The sequence below is a fragment of the Phoxinus phoxinus genome (assembly GCF_949152265.1).
Source record: "Phoxinus phoxinus genome assembly, chromosome: 8".
In the NCBI taxonomy this organism is placed as follows: domain Eukaryota; kingdom Metazoa; phylum Chordata; class Actinopteri; order Cypriniformes; family Leuciscidae; genus Phoxinus; species Phoxinus phoxinus.
This window is the reverse complement of record NC_136883.1, coordinates 23,347,325-23,365,979: the sequence shown is the minus strand read 5'-3', so window position 1 is coordinate 23,365,979 and position 18,655 is coordinate 23,347,325. Positions and strand designations below refer to the sequence as shown.

Below are 18,655 nucleotides of genomic sequence, written 5' to 3'. Positions count from 1 at the left end.
CATTTGCATTAACATGAACTAATAAAGAGCGAAGAGTACTTATACACCATTTATTAATCGGTCAATTGGTCATGACACTTTAAAGAGGGCCGTGCACAGAAGATGCGGAATGTTTTTGCAAAGATGAGTGGAAAAATATTCCCAAGATAAGATGTTCCAAGCTGATAGACTCAAATCTAAAAAAGACTGGCTGCTGTAATAAAAAAAAGGTCACACTTATGTACTTATTTTTATTATTTTTTTCTCTGAAATGTGTCACTTTAGTTTTCAGTAGCATTTGGTTGTAATTTTTATAATAAAGGCGCTAAAGTTCTGAAATGATTATTACATCACAAAAACATTTAATAAATTAACCTGTGTTGTTACTGTAAACTAAAACAGAAAAATGAAAGGTATTATAAAAATAAAAGCTAATTCAAAATATGAATATATAAGTACTACAATGGTATAAAAATAATACTAAATTAATTTACATTTTATGGACCTTCATTTACTCAAATGCTTTAATTTACCCCAAAGTCTTCAAAACGGAGCCAAACAATATGACATTTAGACTAAAATATTAAACTATCGGACACACACACACACACACACACAAAATATGTTTGACATTTTATTAAGAGGGAGTTGCCTGTAGCACATTAGCACATTCACAAAGACAAATTTTGTTTTTGTTTTTTACGAAGAACTAATGTCCCATATTGCTACAAACCAAGTGGCTTTACTCAATGAAAGTCGCTGATGCCAAAGCGGCATTAGCGGATTCACTTCTGGCTAGATCTAAAGGTCCTTTTATTCGGACAGTTTTGTATGAGATAATTTCTCAATACAGATAAGTTACCCAATATTGTGTAACTTTTTTGTAACAGCACTGCAACAGTGTTTCACAGTTAGTACAATATTTGATCCACCGGATTACTACCAGGCCAATCTGTAAAATCAGAAGGCCTGTGAACCCTACACTCATAAAAATAAAGGTTATAAAAGGAGGGTTCGCAGTCATGCCACCGAGGAACCATTTTGGGCTCCTTAAAGAACCTTGAACAGTTGTTAAAAGAACCATTTTTTCTAGAGAATTTTAATAATCTAAAGAACCTTTTGCGCAATAGAAAGTTGGAAAGTTCTGTCCCATGGAATAAAGAACCTTTATTTTTAAGAGTGTATCCTAGTGGACCTGTAACAATAACAAATACATCTGGCCTTCAAATGGGCATTGACCTCCCATATAGCAATGTAATAAAAAAAAATTAAACATTTTCACATATACTGTACATATGCCCGTCCAGTTTGTATTTCAAACAAATGCTTGACTGCTGCCTGCAACTACAGAGAGTACATGCAGAAACAGTCAGTCCAGCTTAAAAGTTTTTGGAGTCATGTGTGTTGCTAGATGGCACAATGGCGATTGAAGAAGTTCGTAATCACAGAAATAACTGGGTCACATTTTCCAACCTCTGTACCAGCAGCTCTTTAACCATCAGGGATTTCCGAAGAAAATCGATGGTCCTGCACATATAACAGCAGGATTGTTGCAAGGAAATCATACGTGTCAGGTTTGCCACGAAGATGTCACAACAAGTTGTGTGTTTGCCTCAACAATACATATCAGCGAATACAGCAAATATGTATAGGCTTATATCAGCAAATACTTTTTTGTGGATCCAGCCTACTGTGAGTTAAAGACTGCAAGCAATCTATCCTTGGCAACAAGGATACAAGATGCCTTCTACAAGATGCTTACTCCAGAATGTACATCAACTTCTCCATCATCATCATCATCATCATCACTGTCCTCCTCTTCATCCCTTCCCTCGGATAAGATCTGTTAATGGAGGACAGGCATTATACTGTATATATATATATATATATATATTTTTTTTTTTTTATGAGTAATGGAGTCATTTTTTAATGAACTTTAGCCAGCTCCTTTGTTTCCTGTCTCCCATTATTGGACAAACTGATTGATCCAGGTGTGTCTGATTATTGTTGTTGGTCAGGCACACCTGGATTAATCAGTTTGTCCAATAATGGAAGACAGGAAACATAGGAGCTGGCTAAAGTTCAGGAAGTAGTGCAGCTGTGCATAAAGTCCATTAAAATATAATGAGAAAACATCTGCTATAATATTATTGCAGATACATATTGTGGCGAGCAGGACGAGGTCGAGGGACGTGAGAGGACGGCGTGATTACCTGTGCGATGCACTGGTCTCGTATCTCTCACGAAGGAGCGGAAGCATAGAGGAGGAGCGACGACAGTGAAGATCGAGAGAGGAACAGGCCTGATTTTATGTTGTTTTATTTCTGTTTTGTGTGGCCAGCAGTCGTCCGCGAGGGGCTGCTGGCTTATACTTTCATTTTGTATTTGTTTTATTTTATGATTAAAGTGTTGAATGTTCGCTGGTTAAGATAAGATAAGAAAAACCTTTATTTGTCCCACAATGGGGAAATTACGGAGGTTCCCGCCTCCTTCTTCCCATAACAACATACCTCGTTACACATACACATTCCAATCTTCTGTTTGTGCGTGCCACCTTTAACTCACAGTTCAGGCTATTGTTTTGTGCGCACCTGTGGAAGTGCCTCCTATATCTCAGGTTTCGGGTGGAGAACATTCATTTAAGTACACATAGTTTCTTCCACAGTCTGTGCGTTTGTTAAAGTCATCAATTTGCATTATTTCAACTTATTTTTTAAAGAATACTTATATTTTTATTATATTTAATAAAATAATATTTCATTAAGAATATTATATACTGTACTATATCTACCATAATATTATAGCAGATGCTCTCTCATTATATTTTAATTACTCATTAAAATGGAATTCTAAGTGCGGATATATAATGTAATTTGCCAGTCATACCTACAAGACCTGTTTAGTGTGTACATTTTTAAAAGTACTTTATCTGCAGTGACACTTCGCTGCATTCCATTGCTGAAAATTACGGAAGTTGAGTTCACAAATAAATTATTTAGATACAGTGATGTTATTTACTGCAAAAACTAAACAAACAAAAAACACACAAAATCCTTGTAAAGGTAAACTAAGTCTGATTCGATTTTGGAAAATTCTCTCCAATCTGCTCTGAATTATGAGCAGAAGGGGTTATAAAGATAATGTTCATAAAATATCATTGACGTCTGCATGTTTAAAACTATGTATGAATCCTGAAATTATTTTTTTTATGTTTGAAACAAGAAAGTAAGTTATACAGGTTTGAAACGACATGGGCGTGATAAATACATTTCCCTTTCACTATCCCTTTAACTCTGTTATTCTTTTTTGTTTTAAACATTATTATTATTGTTTCAAAATACAGGGTTCCTACACATTTTCCATTTCAAAATTCCATACTTTTCCAGATTCAAATTTCCAAACCTCTCTATAGATTTTCAGACCATATTTAACATAAATGGTTCAGCATTATTTTCAGCTTTATATTTGGTATAGTACAGTCATCTGTAAATATTTTTTTTATTTTCTATGGGGTTTTTTCATTGAGTTTCTTCAAGTAACAACATACAGAGCACCTAAAATAAAATAAAAATACAGGCTTTTGCATATACACAAGAAACTTTTTCGTGCCCTCAAGAAACTATTCACACGCATGCTGGAACTTGTTTGCGTGCTTACGCATTACAATTTTAGTATATTATATAACCCATTTCCTTTGTGCGTCACTGCCATCTTACTATGAGGAAACTGAGAGCATTAATAAAGATCTATTTGCTAAAAATGTGGCTTTCCTTATGTAGGGTAGTACCTCTAATATTAAAGCCAAATGTCCAATTTAATGCATCCACTGTGGCGGAGAAACCATGACACGAAATGGGCTGATGGCACAATATGGCTGCGTTCATTGTCCTAATTGCCAAGTTCAAGGGTCTATAAAAAAGCCTTATACTATAAAAAGGTGTTCAAAATATTTGCTTTCGTTAGGGCAGTACATTATATATTTCAAGGCCTTTGGTTTGCTTTAACGCATACTTTGTGGCGGCCAAGAAACCACACCGCAAAATGGGCTGATGGTGCAATAGGTGGCTAAGATATGCTAAGATTAATGGTTCCTCGTGCATACATGAAAGTCTGTATATTTAAAAAAAAATTCAAAGGTCCTTTTAGAGGCTCTGTAATACGATGCTAAGAATATTGTGAGAAGAAACCTAAAACGCTTATAACCTGCATTTTTGCATAATGAAAAAGTGCACCTTGAATTCATTCAGTCATGTTCTGACAATCACTAAGCTGTTAAATATTATTTTTATTAAATTCATTTTCTTTTATAGAAAACTAAATAGGGGCCGAAATGCAAATATTTTTCCATACTTGGGTTTCTTTTTCCAGACCTTAAAATTACTCAAAACAAATTCCATACTTTTCCAAACTGCGTAGGAACTACTCAAATCAAATAAAACACAGATATTCATTTTAGTTCAACAGGTTTTTCCATTTTTATTTATTTTTTTATTTTTTTGGGAAAAAGTTGCAGTCAGCCTTTATACAGAACATGGTTGGTTTTACAGCAGGTCATCCCCATAACCTGTAACCAAGCAACAGACAACCAGAAGCCAACCAAAGTAAAAATGTTTAGGGGATAGTTTTTGGCTTTCGGTTGCTTCTAGTGTACTGGTGCTTCGTTAGCAGGCCATGATGGACCTGGTGCTGTCCACTCCAGGTCCACTGAACCCCAGCCAGGCATCCAGTGTTGCCAGAGAATGCACTAGAACAGGGCAGTGGACCCGAGTGCCGAATCCCTTGGCAGATTGGTTCTCCTCCTCTCCTCCTTAAAATCAAAACATGAAATGATAACATTATTATATCTAAAACTTCCATGTGATCTCAGTAGAAAAAAGAATTTACAGTGAAATCTACTTACAAAAATTAAACGCAAGCATGGCTAAGCCATAGAGATCCTTCGGCAGCGTGACGTCTCGACTCGTATGCAGTCATCTGGTGGCAGCTAAAATTGAAAGGAGACGGAGAAATAACATTAATACCATTGATTATTAACTAATATATATATATATATATATATATATATATATATATATATATATATATATATATATATATATATATATATATAATCAGTTTGATAAATCTGTAATCAAGAATTTGTCTATCAACCAGGAAGTGTTTTCCTTTGTTTTTCTCCCCCATTTTCAGTTTCGGTTTTCTTCAGACTAAAACTCTAGTCTCTAAAAGTCTCTAAATCTCTTAGACAGAACTTTTTCAATGGATTGTGATTTAATTTGACAAACGGGTGGAGATTATATTCATTACATTCCTCAAGGACAACGCCCTTACGTCACAGAAAAAGGATAAATGATTAAAACATTATGCAATTATTACTGCTGCAAGTTTTAAAAAGCAAAAAATAGACATGATCACTCACCAGACTGCCCACTAGATCACAGCATACAAGTAGAGTCATTCCGCTCCATCTCAGACAACAGAGTCTGCAGGATAGAAAAGACTGATCTCTGCTTCCTCTCGCTTAAATACCCTACCGCATTTCCTTATTAAACTCCTCCCTCTCCTTACCAGGCTCAGTTTCTTAGGAAATAGAAAGCTTGTCTTAAGACATTTTGTATTGTAATATTTCATTCGACATTTGTGTTTACATTTATACATTTAGAAGACTCAGTATAAAATTAAGTTACAGATTTTAATATAAATAGTTTTTCATGATTTGTCTTGAACCCTTAAATGCATGAATGTTTCGCCAATCATTATTACATACTCGGGTCTTTAGTGACCCAGATCTATATCTAACACGGATGGATCTCTACCTGTTGCGATAACACTCCTGATATTAAAGAAACAATTACAGAAGAATAAAATAAAGCTTATTTTGTTACCTTTTGGAGCTTGGAAGGGTTCAGTTTGAGCAGATGTTTTATACAGAGCTCATTTCCCAGTACATTCAGCATCTGACTCATATTCGCAATCTCAAACCTATCATTTTCAACATCTTTAAAACCAATATTTTGATCGCTGACAGCTTCTTCACTAGATCCACCATCAAGTGACAGTGACACTAATATTTGATTGCGTTTTCAGTACTTGCTCTGCAGTAAACCGTTGAGCCATTTCAAGTTTTGCAATAATTAGATGCTTTTCCAGTCAAGACTTAGAGAAACTTGTGCATGCTTTCATCACCAGCAGGGTGGATTATAATGGCCTCCTCACTGGCCTTCCCAAAAAGACCATTAGTTGCAGCTCATAAAGACTGTGCTGCCAGGATTCCGAGCAGAATCAGAAGTATGAACAACATATCACACCAGTCTTCAGGTCTTTACACTGGCTCCCAGTTACATTTAGGATTGATTTGAAAGTATTATTACTGGTATATAAATCAATCAATGGCCTAGGACCTCGTTGCAGATATGCTCACTATAAACTTAAAGGATAATTCCGGTATTTAACACCTTGAGTCTATATTGTAGTTTGTTTTGGATGAACAAGAGTGGTGGACAACATTTTTTTGACAATGGTTCCTCTCTCGAGGTCAGTGGTCACGTCTTTCAATATTTTCAAGGTTTTGTTTGTTTATTTCTCTTACTCTCCCGGAGCACAGTTGGTCTGCTCGCTAGCCTTTTGAGAAACGGAAGCGAGCAAAAAGACTACATCGACCAAATGTAAACAGCCCCCTCTCCGTTTCCGGTAGCGCATTTATATTAACGAGCACTCAGTCCTTCAACAGAATTCAATGGGATTTTACAAAATGACGAATAAAACACGACAGAAACTGTATTTCGCAACACTTTTTGTTTCTGGAACATCAACTAACATCACCAATCACTCGGTGAGTGGTACAGTTTTGAAAACTAAATGACATTTTCGGACATGCCCATTGACTCCAATGTTAAATGGGTCCATGTGTTGTATGTACCAAGTGTTTAGTCAAAGCATGGTGAGTCCGCTTTTAGCTAAGCTATTATGCCAGCCGCAGCTGGAACCAGCTTCCAGAAGAGATGAGCTCCTACAGTAGCCGGCCAATACAGAAGAACACGGAAGTGCTGCACTGTCTGTGTTTACAATGTGTACAGCATCAGAGACTGACAAGAAATTTGTTGAATAAAGTTGTTATTTTGAGCACAAAATGATTCTCTTCGCTTCATAAAATTAAGGTTAATCCACTGTAGTCACATGGACTACTTTAACGATGTATTTACTACCTTTCTGGGCCTTGAAAGTGGTTATTACATTGCAGTCTATAAAACAATCAAACAACAAAACAAGGTCAGCAAAATGGGATTACAGATTTTTTTTTTATATATATATATATATATATATATATATAGGCCTATATATATGGAGTTTGCAATTTATACATTATGTAATCGACAATGTAACTGAAGCTTTTATTACATTTATCTATGTAACTTACAGTTGAGTTCACTGATGTATCTTAAGGTCTATCTAGCCATTAGTGCTAGCAGCAGTTCTAAGGCGTCCTCCAGAGGAATCACCACAGTCCTGTAAAACTGATTCACGGACGTCCGGGTTTATTCACAAACCAAACAAAATTGTGCAAGCTCAAAAAATAAACAATTCAACACCCTCCTACCTGTGACGTAGGCAAATGTTGTCCTGGAAAGTCCTAGAATCATCTCCACACCCAAATCTAATCATGACTGATAAGAGACAAACGCTCGCTATAGGGCAGTACCTGTGGCTGCGGTATCAGTTATGTTTACAACGGTGGCAACTTTCTATTCCTCTCTTACTTTTGGTATCTTCGTATGTTTTTATGACTTTCATGTACCCTTTGTGGAGAGGGATGCGCAGAATGCATAATATTTAAGTCCTTTTCCAAATTCGCTCAAATTAAACATGAAGATACATAATTTAAAATTAAATTATGCGTTAATGCGTTGCACAGCACAACGTAATCAATGCTTCTCAAAAATAAATAAGAACATGAAAATACTTTCAAAAGAGTTCCGGTTCAAGAAAAAAATATTTCAACAATACACAGACGTCATGACTCATAACTGTACTGTATAGTAATTAGATTCATTTCTCTCTCTACAGCAAATATATACTGATAGATGTGATTTGTAAAATAAACCAAAATATCAAATATTGTAAATGATTATTTAGCAAAGTGCTATTTATATTAACTTTTTAGTGTTCTTTACCAATATAATTTTTACATATTTTAGTTACAGTTTAGTATAAGTGAGTTGGCTGAAGTTGTTAATTCCAGGTGCCATCTGCTGGATTGATGCATTAATACAACTTAGATTAAATACAACTGAAACATTTACAGATTTGGGTTGTTGAGAAAATTATTACATGAAAAGACTTTTGGATGTTTATACATGAATGATTATGTTCCCAAAAAGTGGGAAACCTGAATTTTAAGTCTGCATTTAAAGAGCAAAATAGATTTATAACATTCAACACAATATGTTCACGATTATGTTTTATTCTAAAACAATATCATACATATAATACACAAACAAATTTGTCATGATAATAGGGTAAAATAGATTTTATCTGTTACACCTCAGTTCAGGAAAACATACCATTTCAACCAGACATGGATTTCATCAATACATCCAGAGTCAGATTCAGTCACAAATAATGATAAGCTCAAGAAACACGCCTGAGCAAAACATTTCACATGGCATGACAAACATAAAACACATCGATCAATATCAACTTTAAATTATAATGGAAAGAACTTCAGAGATGTTATCATTGTGGCTGAAGAACATAATGTTCCCTTTGACTCAGAGTAAAACCAGTCGCTCAAACAACATTGGATTGTGGGGAGTAAACTAACCTAATAAAAGAAAGTTAAACTTTTCATGCCATGCATGCCATGTGCTGTTGATGTGGGGAATTTCAACCAAGATTCAGAATGAAGTAAACTCATGCAGACAAGAATAATTTTCAGAAGGACCACAGGACTGCACGCCACTACAGCGGATAATGTGATGTAACAAATTTTACAACGTTGCATACCTATAAGGATTGATGGAACAGGCATGGCTTTGATTTGCCCAACAGCTCCACATGTAAAGACCAGTTCTGAAATCTTACTGACCCCACAGATTCTCCAGTGAGCTCCTTAACAGAAATTCTCAGCTAGATGCTAAAACATGATGGTCAGATGTTAAGGACACTAAAGAAAAACCAATAACCTCACTCACTGATCAGGGACTCCAGTGTTTTTGGTTTTGCATGAGGCCTTTCTGCTAAACTGAAAAGTCAGAGTGAAGGAAGGTCCTTCAAAACATTTTTTTCCTCTTGCAGAATAATAAACTAAAAGTTGTTTTTGTTGAAATTAAAACAAAACAAAAAGAAGAAAAAGTAATAGATAAACTTGCGCTACAAAATATTGTAAAAAAGGAAAGCTAAGACAGGCGCAGAGTGTTTGATGGTTTCTCCCCAGCTTCCCGTTCTGGCACACACTTAAAAATTCTAAGAGGAGTCTCTAGCCTTTCCATTGGTTCACACACCTCATCTCGCCTCTAGCAGACCCACTAGCGTTTGGAGAGCTCATTGGATAACCAGTCCAGTCCTTCATAGAGTCCAGTGCCCTGTGTAGCGCAGGTCGCTTGAACGTACCACTGCAAGAAGCCCAGACAGAGGAAATAGCCAAAATGTAAAAAATGTGTATTGGTAAAATTAACAATATAAACACTTTATTCCATTTAAACACTTTATTCCGTGCCAGCCAAGTCAAGCGATAGTATCACCAGTTTTGTCCAGCATGTTCACTACTATTCACATGTTAGTGGTCAGTAAGGTTTTTTTGGAAGAAATTACTTGGCAAGGATGAATTAAATTGATGGTAAAGATATTTATGCTACAAAAGATTACAATTTCAAATAGATTTTGTTCTTTTGAACTTTCTATTTATCATAGAATCCTGAAAAAAATGCAATGGTTTGCACAAAAACATTAAGCAGCACCACTGTTTTCAACATTGAAGATAATAGGAAATGTTTCTTGAGCAGCAAACCAGCATATTCGAATGATTTCTGAAGGATCATGTGATACTGAAGACTGGAGTAATGATGCTGAAATATTGCCATCACAGGCATAAATGATGTTAAAAAAATTAATATATATATAAAACAGTTATTTAAATTGTAAGAGTATTTTACAATATTACCCTTTTACTGTATTTTTTAAAATAAACGCAGCCTTGGTGAGCATAAGAGATTTTAAAAAACATTTAAAAAATCTTACTGACCCCAAACTTTTGAACGTTAGTGTATACATGTTAATTAGATGTTACTCAGATTTTGTGCTGTTTAATAAAAGGTATGACTATGTTGAAACTAAAGAGTAGGGGAGCACATTGATCTCATTAGTGTGCATGTGCGTACCGTTCTGCTGCGTAGAGACTGCAGCCCAAGTTTGTCTGTGAGTTCACTGACAGCCATGGCGTTGGGCAGATCCTGTTTGTTTGCAAAAACCAGCAGGACAGCGTCCCTCAATTCATCTTCCTGCAACTGCACATATGCACAGGAAAAGACACTGATGAGGCAACTTAACCACATTAAGCCAACAAAACACTTCCACAAATGTCCTGATTCGTTGCTGCCATTAGAGACGCTCACAATGATATATGCTTACCATTTTAGAAAGCTCCTCTGCAGATTCTGCCACTCTCTCTCTGTCATTGCTGTCCACCACAAAGATCAGACCCTGAGGACAAAAGAATGAACAGAAAAATAAAAATAAAATGAGTCTATAAGAAACTATAAGTAAGTGTGCATTGAAATAACATTTCATATAAATGCACATCAAGATCATACCTGTGTGTTCTGAAAATAGTGTCTCCAGAGAGGACGAATCTTGTCCTGACCGCCGACATCCCACACAGTGAAGCAGATGTTCTTGTATTCAACGGTCTCCACATTAAAACCTGCCCAATAGAAACACAGTGCTCAGAAATACACATCATACAATAATAGAACAGTTCTGCTTTTTAATGAAACACTGGCTGAACACTTTAGTGGTGCAACACAGGACAATCAGGCAATCACAGAAACCACATGTATGACATCCAGTGGATGTTGACATATCATAAAGGGAGACAAAAGTAACACAAATTCATAAATTGTCCCCAGTGGATGATGGAATACTCATATGACATAAGACAATACAAGACAATGCCCTCAATCTATCCACGAGAAGTGCTCTGAGACCATAAAGATGAGCTAATGGTGTCACATGTTTACCAGTCCTGTCCTCTTACCTATGGTTGGAATGGTGGTCACTATTTCTCCAAGTTTCAGTTTGTACAATATTGTGGTTTTGCCGGCAGCATCCAGCCCCACTGTAAAACACCAAGAGTGCATGATGGGAATGAGGTTTTCAAATATATAACACAGAAACAGCAATCACGTGAGTTTAAAACTGTAAGAAGAGTTCATGTCATGTTCTTAAATGGCCAAGGATAGAAACTACATAGTAATAATTGTTATATTAAATATACTGGAATATAACATTTAACATGAACTATACAATACTACTCTTAATTGTGGTTTTACAGTTTTACAGTGTACCAGTTTTACACTATAATTAACTAGAGCATAACTGTAACTCTACTATACTAGTATGGAAACTGAAAAGTTGGAAACCTATACTAAAAATTGTGTTAAAAAAAAAGTGTGCAAAAAGTGCCAGGGGGTAATAACATATATATAAATATATTTAAAGCTTTCTTATTCAAAGACTAATACTGTCTATATTTAGAGCCTTTCTTTAGTCAACAAAAACATACAGTTGAGTTTTTATTAGTAAACCTGCATTTAAGAATGTGAAGTTTGGTCAAAAATGTGAATGAATTCAACGAAAGCACTTTTCATTCTTTTTAGAATCATCAGTGAAGCAAAAAAGCAACTTTCACCCAAAAAAGTGAGAGATCTTACTCCTGAGCACTGAATATTTTCATTTATAAATGACTGAATAGCACAACACAATACAACTGTATAAGTTTAATAAACGTGAAGTGGTTGAATATAGTTATGAGAAAAAAATATTTCATAAATGCACAGTAAGTTATAAGGCACGGAAAAAACAAGACACACTATACTACATTATACAATTAAATAATTTACACTTCAGGATAAATGATACTAAAAGTAAACGGGCAGTGGCTCATCCGTTCCTGACAGTAACTTAAGTTACATTGAAATTATTTATCACATACAATTATTCAAATGTAAAGCTTGTGAGATCATATCGCTGACTATTTAGCCTAAATATAAATGCCCACTTGACTTAGCTATGTACCTACATTGTAAAGAAAATCAGGAGTCAGTTTTAGTTTTCTATTTCATCTGTTATTTTCTGGGGAATGACAGAACTGCGAAAGTTGGCTAACGCCGCTAGCTTAGCTAACGTTATAGCATGGGACTCAATACTCACCCATGAGAATTCTCATCTGCTTCTTTCCAAACAGCCTGCTAAAGATCGACGAGATGGTCAGACCCATGATGAAGGACACAAATCACCTAAAACCACGGGATAACTCCTAATGTCTAAAGTTTTTCGTTGTGATGCTCGTCTGGTGTCAAGAAACCGTGTCGACTCTGCGCTTGCGTAATGCCACGTCACGGCCGCCGTGGAAGATATGATGCCACGCCACTTCCGACAAGGAGTTTTTCATAATGACAGCTTTTAGAACAAAATAAACAGCTTATAATAATACAAAGAAGTACACATACTGTTAAAATTTTTATAATAATAATAGCGCTATTATTGTTATTATTATTTATTGATATCATTATTACTGCTCAGTAATAATTCTATCAATGATTAATAAAAAAATAATAAGTATTATTATTTAACAGCATGTGTTCCTGTTTGTATTATTATACGGTGTTTTTGGTTGTAATAAAAAATATAAAATTGTGACGGTACGCGTCTATACAAATAACTAATTAAAGATACGAGAAAGTAGGCTTCTTATGGTTCTCAGGTATGCTTGTTGGTGTTATAAATATCAGAAAATTTGGCATCTCAAGCCTTCGTTATTTTATTGATATGATTTCGTTATGTATAACCAAGTGGTGCTAGAATAATTATTCAGTTTACAAAAATATATTTTTGGTTCATATCCAGAATAAAAATATAACTGTAAGTTTGTGAAATGCACCAGGCTTACACTGGATAAATATGAAATGTTGTATGATTGTTTATATAGTGAATATAGGAAGGTAACAAACTTTTTTTTTTCAAATGTCCCACTTCTTTCTCATACATTCAGAACACTAAGCAGGCTTTCTATAAAATAAAAGCCATGCAACAGATACCACCTCCTCATTTCACAATTGTACATGTAAATAGAACCGAACACTATTCTGCCATAGTGAGGTAATCACTACAGGCAGTCATTACAAAATTACTAGACTAAACCAACATTTTTTCCCTTCTATTTGGAATTTTTCCCCCATGCATCTATACACACTTGCAATACATTTAAGAAAGATATTTTCTGTATTTGTCACATTCATGAAACAAAAAAAAGCAGATGAAATGAATTTAATGACTGTGACTATGTTGTATTATACCTGAAGGAAATCTTAAATAACGTGTTTAGGTTTAATAAACATGCATCTCAGTTTTATCTCCCATAACATGAATTTGAAGAAAGTCAGATAACTAAACCATCTTCATATAACCAGATTTTTTTTACAGTGATTAAAAATTAGGTTAAACAACCAGTTTGATCAACTGGTAATCTTGAAAATCTATTGGTTTAATCCATCTCAAATGAGAGAACCAGCATAAAGCAGCAGCCTAAAGCAATGGTCTTTAAGAATAGAAAATCCCTTCGAAAGGCTGAATGGTCTGTAACCAAAGTATATCAATGAAGAAAAAATAAATAAATAAAAATAAATCACCAGCATACAATGTTTCCATTCAGTTTTTATCAGATCTTTATTTTCTCACAGGTGTGGACCTTGTGGCACAGTTCGAGCAAGAATAGGTAATTTGCCGTAGTAGGGAAGTGTATAAGATCAGAAAATCCTGCTCAGGAAAGGGGAACCTTATTGGTTTACTGGAGTGTCCCATACAAAATGCTCACCGAATGCACCTTGATCATTGATATTAAAAGGTGCCAGCATACATACATACGTTTGACGTGAAAAGAAAAGAAACATGGAGCAGATTGAAGAAACGATTCATCCCTGTCCAATCCACCATGTCCATCCCACCTCAGAAAAATCAATCAAGGTACTATGATCTGTTCAAATGGGTTCAACTAAAACATTTACTTACATATTGTTCAATGGAGGTATTTTACATCAAAGGCGGTTAGAAATCATTGGGCTAATCAATCATGGATGACTCCATATTGCTGTCAATACTTCATGTACCATTTTGTTCCAAACATCTCAAAAGCTCAGTTGGTGGCAAAGTCCCTGAAACAAGACTAAGAAAGGCTTTTGCCAAAAAGTTAATGTGTAGCCTTACGAAACCTCCTGGAATAAAATTAACTGCCATGAAATGGAATGTTCATGGAGCGGCGAGTCCTACATGTCAGGTTAGGCACCACTGCAACAGAGACTTTGGAGTGAGCGTCAATGCACAAAGACTGGCATTTGCACGCTCTTAAGCTACAACTACTCCAAACTTGCGTGATAGGGATGCCTCAACCTGGAATTCCACCTAAACTTCCTCTCTGTTGTGCCATAATGCTCTCACAGTTATCAAGTAAACGTGCAACTTAAGCATTATTTTACAGTCCTGAAAATCAATCAGATTTGTAAGGGGGAAAAAATTAAAAGAACATTAGTAGGAATACAGCATAGAAAAAGAGAGATAAGATAGATTAGACATGATGCTGAACACTTGATAGCTCCTCCACACACGCGCGCACACACACCCACACACACAAGTTCTTCAGGACAGAGTCTATCAGCTGACACCCTCTGTCTTTCTAAAGTTCACTATCAGCGTTTGGAGAGCTCATTTGATAACCAGTCCAGTCCTTCATAGAGTCCGGTGCCTTGTGTAGCGCAGGTCGCTTGAACGTACCACTGTGGAATACAGACAATGAACAATAAAAATACAGTCACGGCTTAAACAAGTGGATATTTGAGTCAATCAAGTAAGTGTGCGTACCGTTCTGCTGCGTAGAGACTGCAGCCCAAGTTTGTCTGTGAGTTCACTGACAGCCATGGCGTTGGGCAGATCCTGTTTGTTTGCAAAAACCAGCAGGACAGCGTCCCTCAGTTCATCTTCCTGCAACTGTATAAATTAACAAAGTGAGCATGATGAGGCTGATCTAACAATGTCAATAAATCAACACATTTATACATTACAGGGCTCAACAATAGGAATGGAGTCACAGGCCACCAGGCAAATGAGCTAATACTGCACATTAAATACCTAGTATTTAAAAAAAAAAAAAAAAAAAAAAAAAAAACATAGGTAAAAAATAAATACTTTTCCTGATATTTAAAATAAAATATGAAAGTCAATATGAAATATTTAATTATTTATTACGCACATTTACTTTTAAATTCATGTGGCCTCGTAATCTTTAATCAAAATATCTTCCCCTGCCTCTAACAGCGACATCTCTTCTCTGATGACGTGTTTCCGGGCGCAACAACCTGTCACTCACATGAGATCACAGCAATAGCAAACTACAGTCATCCAGCAGTCCAATCAATTCACAATGGAAAATAACAACTCCCGCACTTTCTTGTTAGAAAAGTCGTTTCACTTGGATACATCTCACAACATATTCAACAACAGTTGAAGAAGTGACAGGTTCTTGAGCGTGATCCAAGACTTTAGATATAGAATGACGGTTCATTCCTATTATGAATGGGAGAAACTGCAACATCTGAGTAAAATAGCCAATCGTTGATTGGTAAATTCACTGCAGCTCCCGTTAGAAGCTCAGGATCCCATTGAAGCTTGAGACTCGTGCTTAGGACTACACACATGCATTGGCTGGTCTAGTCTATTAATGCTTTTTAAAGCTATTTGATCATAAAAAATTTAAATAAACATTTATGGGACAGTTTGTGTCAGATCTTGTTGCGGACTTTAAATGTGATATTTAATTGTGACAAAAAGGTGAGATTTCATGATGCCCCCATTCAAATAGATAGGACTTTCGGAGGTTGTGTCCGAAATCACATACTCTTCTTGAGTAGGTACTTATTTTGAAGTAGTAATGACTTCACGACCACAAAAAAAAAGTGTTCTATATAGTATGAATGTAATCTGGAAGTACTACATTGATTCGCCATTCTGTCATTATCATATTACCTACTAGCGTCAGTTGCATCGCTTTAATGCCATTCACAAATCCTTGATATCTTATATATATATATATATATATACTTCATAGACTCGAATGAGTAATGTAAATTCTGTCACATACTGTTTTTCACTTACTACCGGTATATAGTAGGAAAGTATGCGATTTCGGATGCAGCCCTGGTCTTGGATGCCCGACATAACTGCCAGTAGGCATTGCAAATATGGTCGCTGAGTGAACAGACTTTCCTTGAAAGGGACTTTGTTGTGGATTTTATGTAATGTCAGATTTTATGTAATATCTGAAGGTTAAATGGAATGCTTACCATTTTAGAAAGTTCTTCTGCAGATTCTGCAACTCTTTCTCTGTCATTGCTGTCCACCACAAAGATCAGACCCTGAGGACAAAAGAATTAACAGTTTGGGCTCAACAGCTAAAATAATGATCCTAAAAATGCTTCAAATTAAAAATATTCACAAAAGCATCCGAGTAAAAGTTCACAGTACATCTCAACCACATAGAAAGAGATCAGGATGCTGCTGTAACTGGTGTATTATAAAGTTGCTTTGGATAAACATATTCAGAAACAGATAAGTAGCACCTTCGCCAGCAAAATGACCCTATATAAAAATCATACCTGTGTGTTCTGAAAATAATGTCTCCAGAGAGGACGAATCTTGTCCTGACCGCCGACATCCCACACAGTGAAGCAGATGTTCTTGTATTCAACAGTTTCTACATTAAAACCTGTCATTCAGCAGAAAACAAATACAGTTCAACAACAACTTACTCAAGGTGCATCATAATATCAACAATATTTGATTGGTGTAGATTAGTGATAGGCAAATACATCATCCATGGCGATTCACTAGCTGATATTTGGCTAATAAAGAGATTATTGCCAATGAATGACAGCACCTAAATTTTTACCCTTCGTTCCTCGATTACCTTAGCTCGCTCAGAAACAGTAAGAGTGACTCTGCAACACAGTTCTACCATATTTTTGAATAATTTCTGCAAAAGCTTGTGATAATGTGGCAGACAGCAACAGTTACTAATGTAGGATTGGTCAGTAATGTTTTCAAGGTGGGGCTTAGTGAAGAGTAAATTAATAGCAGTAGCCATTACACCTTTTGGCAGCTCAAAGACCAACTGAAAGCATTGCCAATGAATACAATATTTTATCATAATTGATGATAATATTTTGTATTTTCGATAATAAAACTACTTAATTTCAGCAATTCATAGGCTATTAATTGTATATGCTGTCAATAAATTGGGTTATGCATAAATTAGTAATGTATATAGGCAATTGCACCCAGATATCTGTACCAATAAAAACAATTATAAAAGCTTTTAATAATGTCAGTCAATGTCCCTAAAAACACTGATGTTGTAAAGGCAATGGCTGTGACATTACAGATATTGATCAACAAAATCTTGAAAACTGATACACATACAACACATATAAGATTTATTTAATCATGAGCTGCTTGTTTTAAATGAAAAATGTAACATTGTGAAAGAGTGATAGTCATGTCAGTGTGATCTCACCTATAGTGGGGATGGTGGTGACAATTTCTCCCAGCTTTAGCTTGTAAAGTATTGTGGTTTTACCTGCAGCGTCCAAACCCACTGAAATATATGTTAAAAAAAAAAAAAACTTTAGCTGTCAATTTCATTACAATTGTGTCATTTTATCTATTCATTCAAGCTCTATCTGAAGCTAGCAAGCTAACATTAGCCAATGCTCAAGAAATATGACATTGGTTCTTGAATTTCAATAAGGAAATGACTTAAAATCATCTTTTATTTAATCTTACGCCCACAAATTATCCATATAGTCTAACAATTTAATATTTACCACACAAATACATCAGAAACACAAAAGTGTAATGTACTTGAAACACTCACCCATCAGTATTCTCATCTGTTTCTTGCCGAAAAGTCTCCCAAACAGCGATGAGATGGTCAGACCCATGATGATTTAAAAGAAGAGCTTGAACCCTATCAACATACGAAACAATAAAGAAAATGTAATAACGTATTTTAATGAATATTCTGTCTCTTTGTGCTCAGTGTCTCGCGGTCGCTTGACGCGTTGCCACGTAAGAAAGGAGCCACCGTGGAAGTCTTGGCGTCACTTCCTGCTGCAATAGCATTCTGGGCAGTGATGTCATAATTATTCATAACTTCCGATATGTTCTGAAACGCCCACGTGCTTTTTATTCTGTCTGATGATAGCGATGGCATACAAACTAGACTTGCATTATTCTCTCTTTTAAAAAATAACAATAAAATCCCCATAATTACGGTCACGGCGAATTTGAAAGCACTGGACACCTTATTTTTTTATATATTTGTATCTTATTGTTTTGTTTGTTATTTATTAAT

General features: G+C 35.5%; 2 protein-coding genes and 1 long non-coding RNA gene across 3 annotated transcripts; all 3 read right to left on the bottom strand.

Moving 5' to 3' along the window:
- Nucleotides 1-4,429: 4,429 nt before the first annotated feature.
- On the bottom strand, nucleotides 4,430-5,537 carry LOC307002969. Its single transcript, XR_013798585.1, has 3 exons — nucleotides 5,399-5,537; nucleotides 4,880-4,963; nucleotides 4,430-4,786 (listed from the first exon to the last, which is right to left on the bottom strand). It is a non-coding gene; the product is annotated as an uncharacterized lncRNA (long non-coding RNA).
- Nucleotides 5,538-8,096: 2,559 nt separating this feature from the next.
- LOC307002704 (ADP-ribosylation factor 4) lies at nucleotides 8,097-12,632 on the bottom strand. Its single transcript, XM_079620572.1, has 6 exons — nucleotides 12,406-12,632; nucleotides 11,231-11,311; nucleotides 10,788-10,897; nucleotides 10,606-10,677; nucleotides 10,356-10,481; nucleotides 8,097-9,590 (listed from the first exon to the last, which is right to left on the bottom strand). The coding sequence occupies exons 1-6, from the start codon at nucleotides 12,470-12,472 to the stop codon at nucleotides 9,504-9,506; spliced, it is 543 nt and encodes a 180-aa protein (XP_079476698.1). The 5' UTR covers nucleotides 12,473-12,632; the 3' UTR covers nucleotides 8,097-9,503.
- A 1,269-nt stretch (nucleotides 12,633-13,901) lies between these two features.
- Nucleotides 13,902-18,461, bottom strand: LOC307002703 (ADP-ribosylation factor 4-like). Its single transcript, XM_079620571.1, has 6 exons — nucleotides 18,176-18,461; nucleotides 17,816-17,896; nucleotides 16,899-17,008; nucleotides 16,587-16,658; nucleotides 15,109-15,234; nucleotides 13,902-15,023 (listed from the first exon to the last, which is right to left on the bottom strand). The coding sequence occupies exons 1-6, from the start codon at nucleotides 18,240-18,242 to the stop codon at nucleotides 14,937-14,939; spliced, it is 543 nt and encodes a 180-aa protein (XP_079476697.1). The 5' UTR covers nucleotides 18,243-18,461; the 3' UTR covers nucleotides 13,902-14,936.
- Nucleotides 18,462-18,655: the final 194 nt, after the last annotated feature.

What these genes read in the sequence shown, in the direction of transcription:
- LOC307002703 (XM_079620571.1), bottom strand. Translation starts at nt 18,242, where the DNA reads ATGGGTCTGACCATCTCATCGCTGTTTGGGAGACTTTTCGGCAAGAAA. An exon ending in ATTATTTTCAGAACACACAG is followed by an intron (nt 16,659 to 16,898) that starts GTATGATTTTTA and finishes TTTTGTCCTCAG; the next exon opens with GGTCTGATCTTTGTGGTGGA. An exon ending in CAGAAGAACTTTCTAAAATG is followed by an intron (nt 15,235 to 16,586) that starts GTAAGCATTCCA and finishes TAATTTATACAG; the next exon opens with TTGCAGGAAGATGAACTGAG.
- LOC307002704 (XM_079620572.1), bottom strand. Translation starts at nt 12,472, where the DNA reads ATGGGTCTGACCATCTCGTCGATCTTTAGCAGGCTGTTTGGAAAGAAG. An exon ending in ACTATTTTCAGAACACACAG is followed by an intron (nt 10,678 to 10,787) that starts GTATGATCTTGA and finishes TTTTGTCCTCAG; the next exon opens with GGTCTGATCTTTGTGGTGGA. An exon ending in AGTCTCTACGCAGCAGAACG is followed by an intron (nt 9,591 to 10,355) that starts GTACGCACATGC and finishes GGCTTCTTGCAG; the next exon opens with TGGTACGTTCAAGCGACCTG.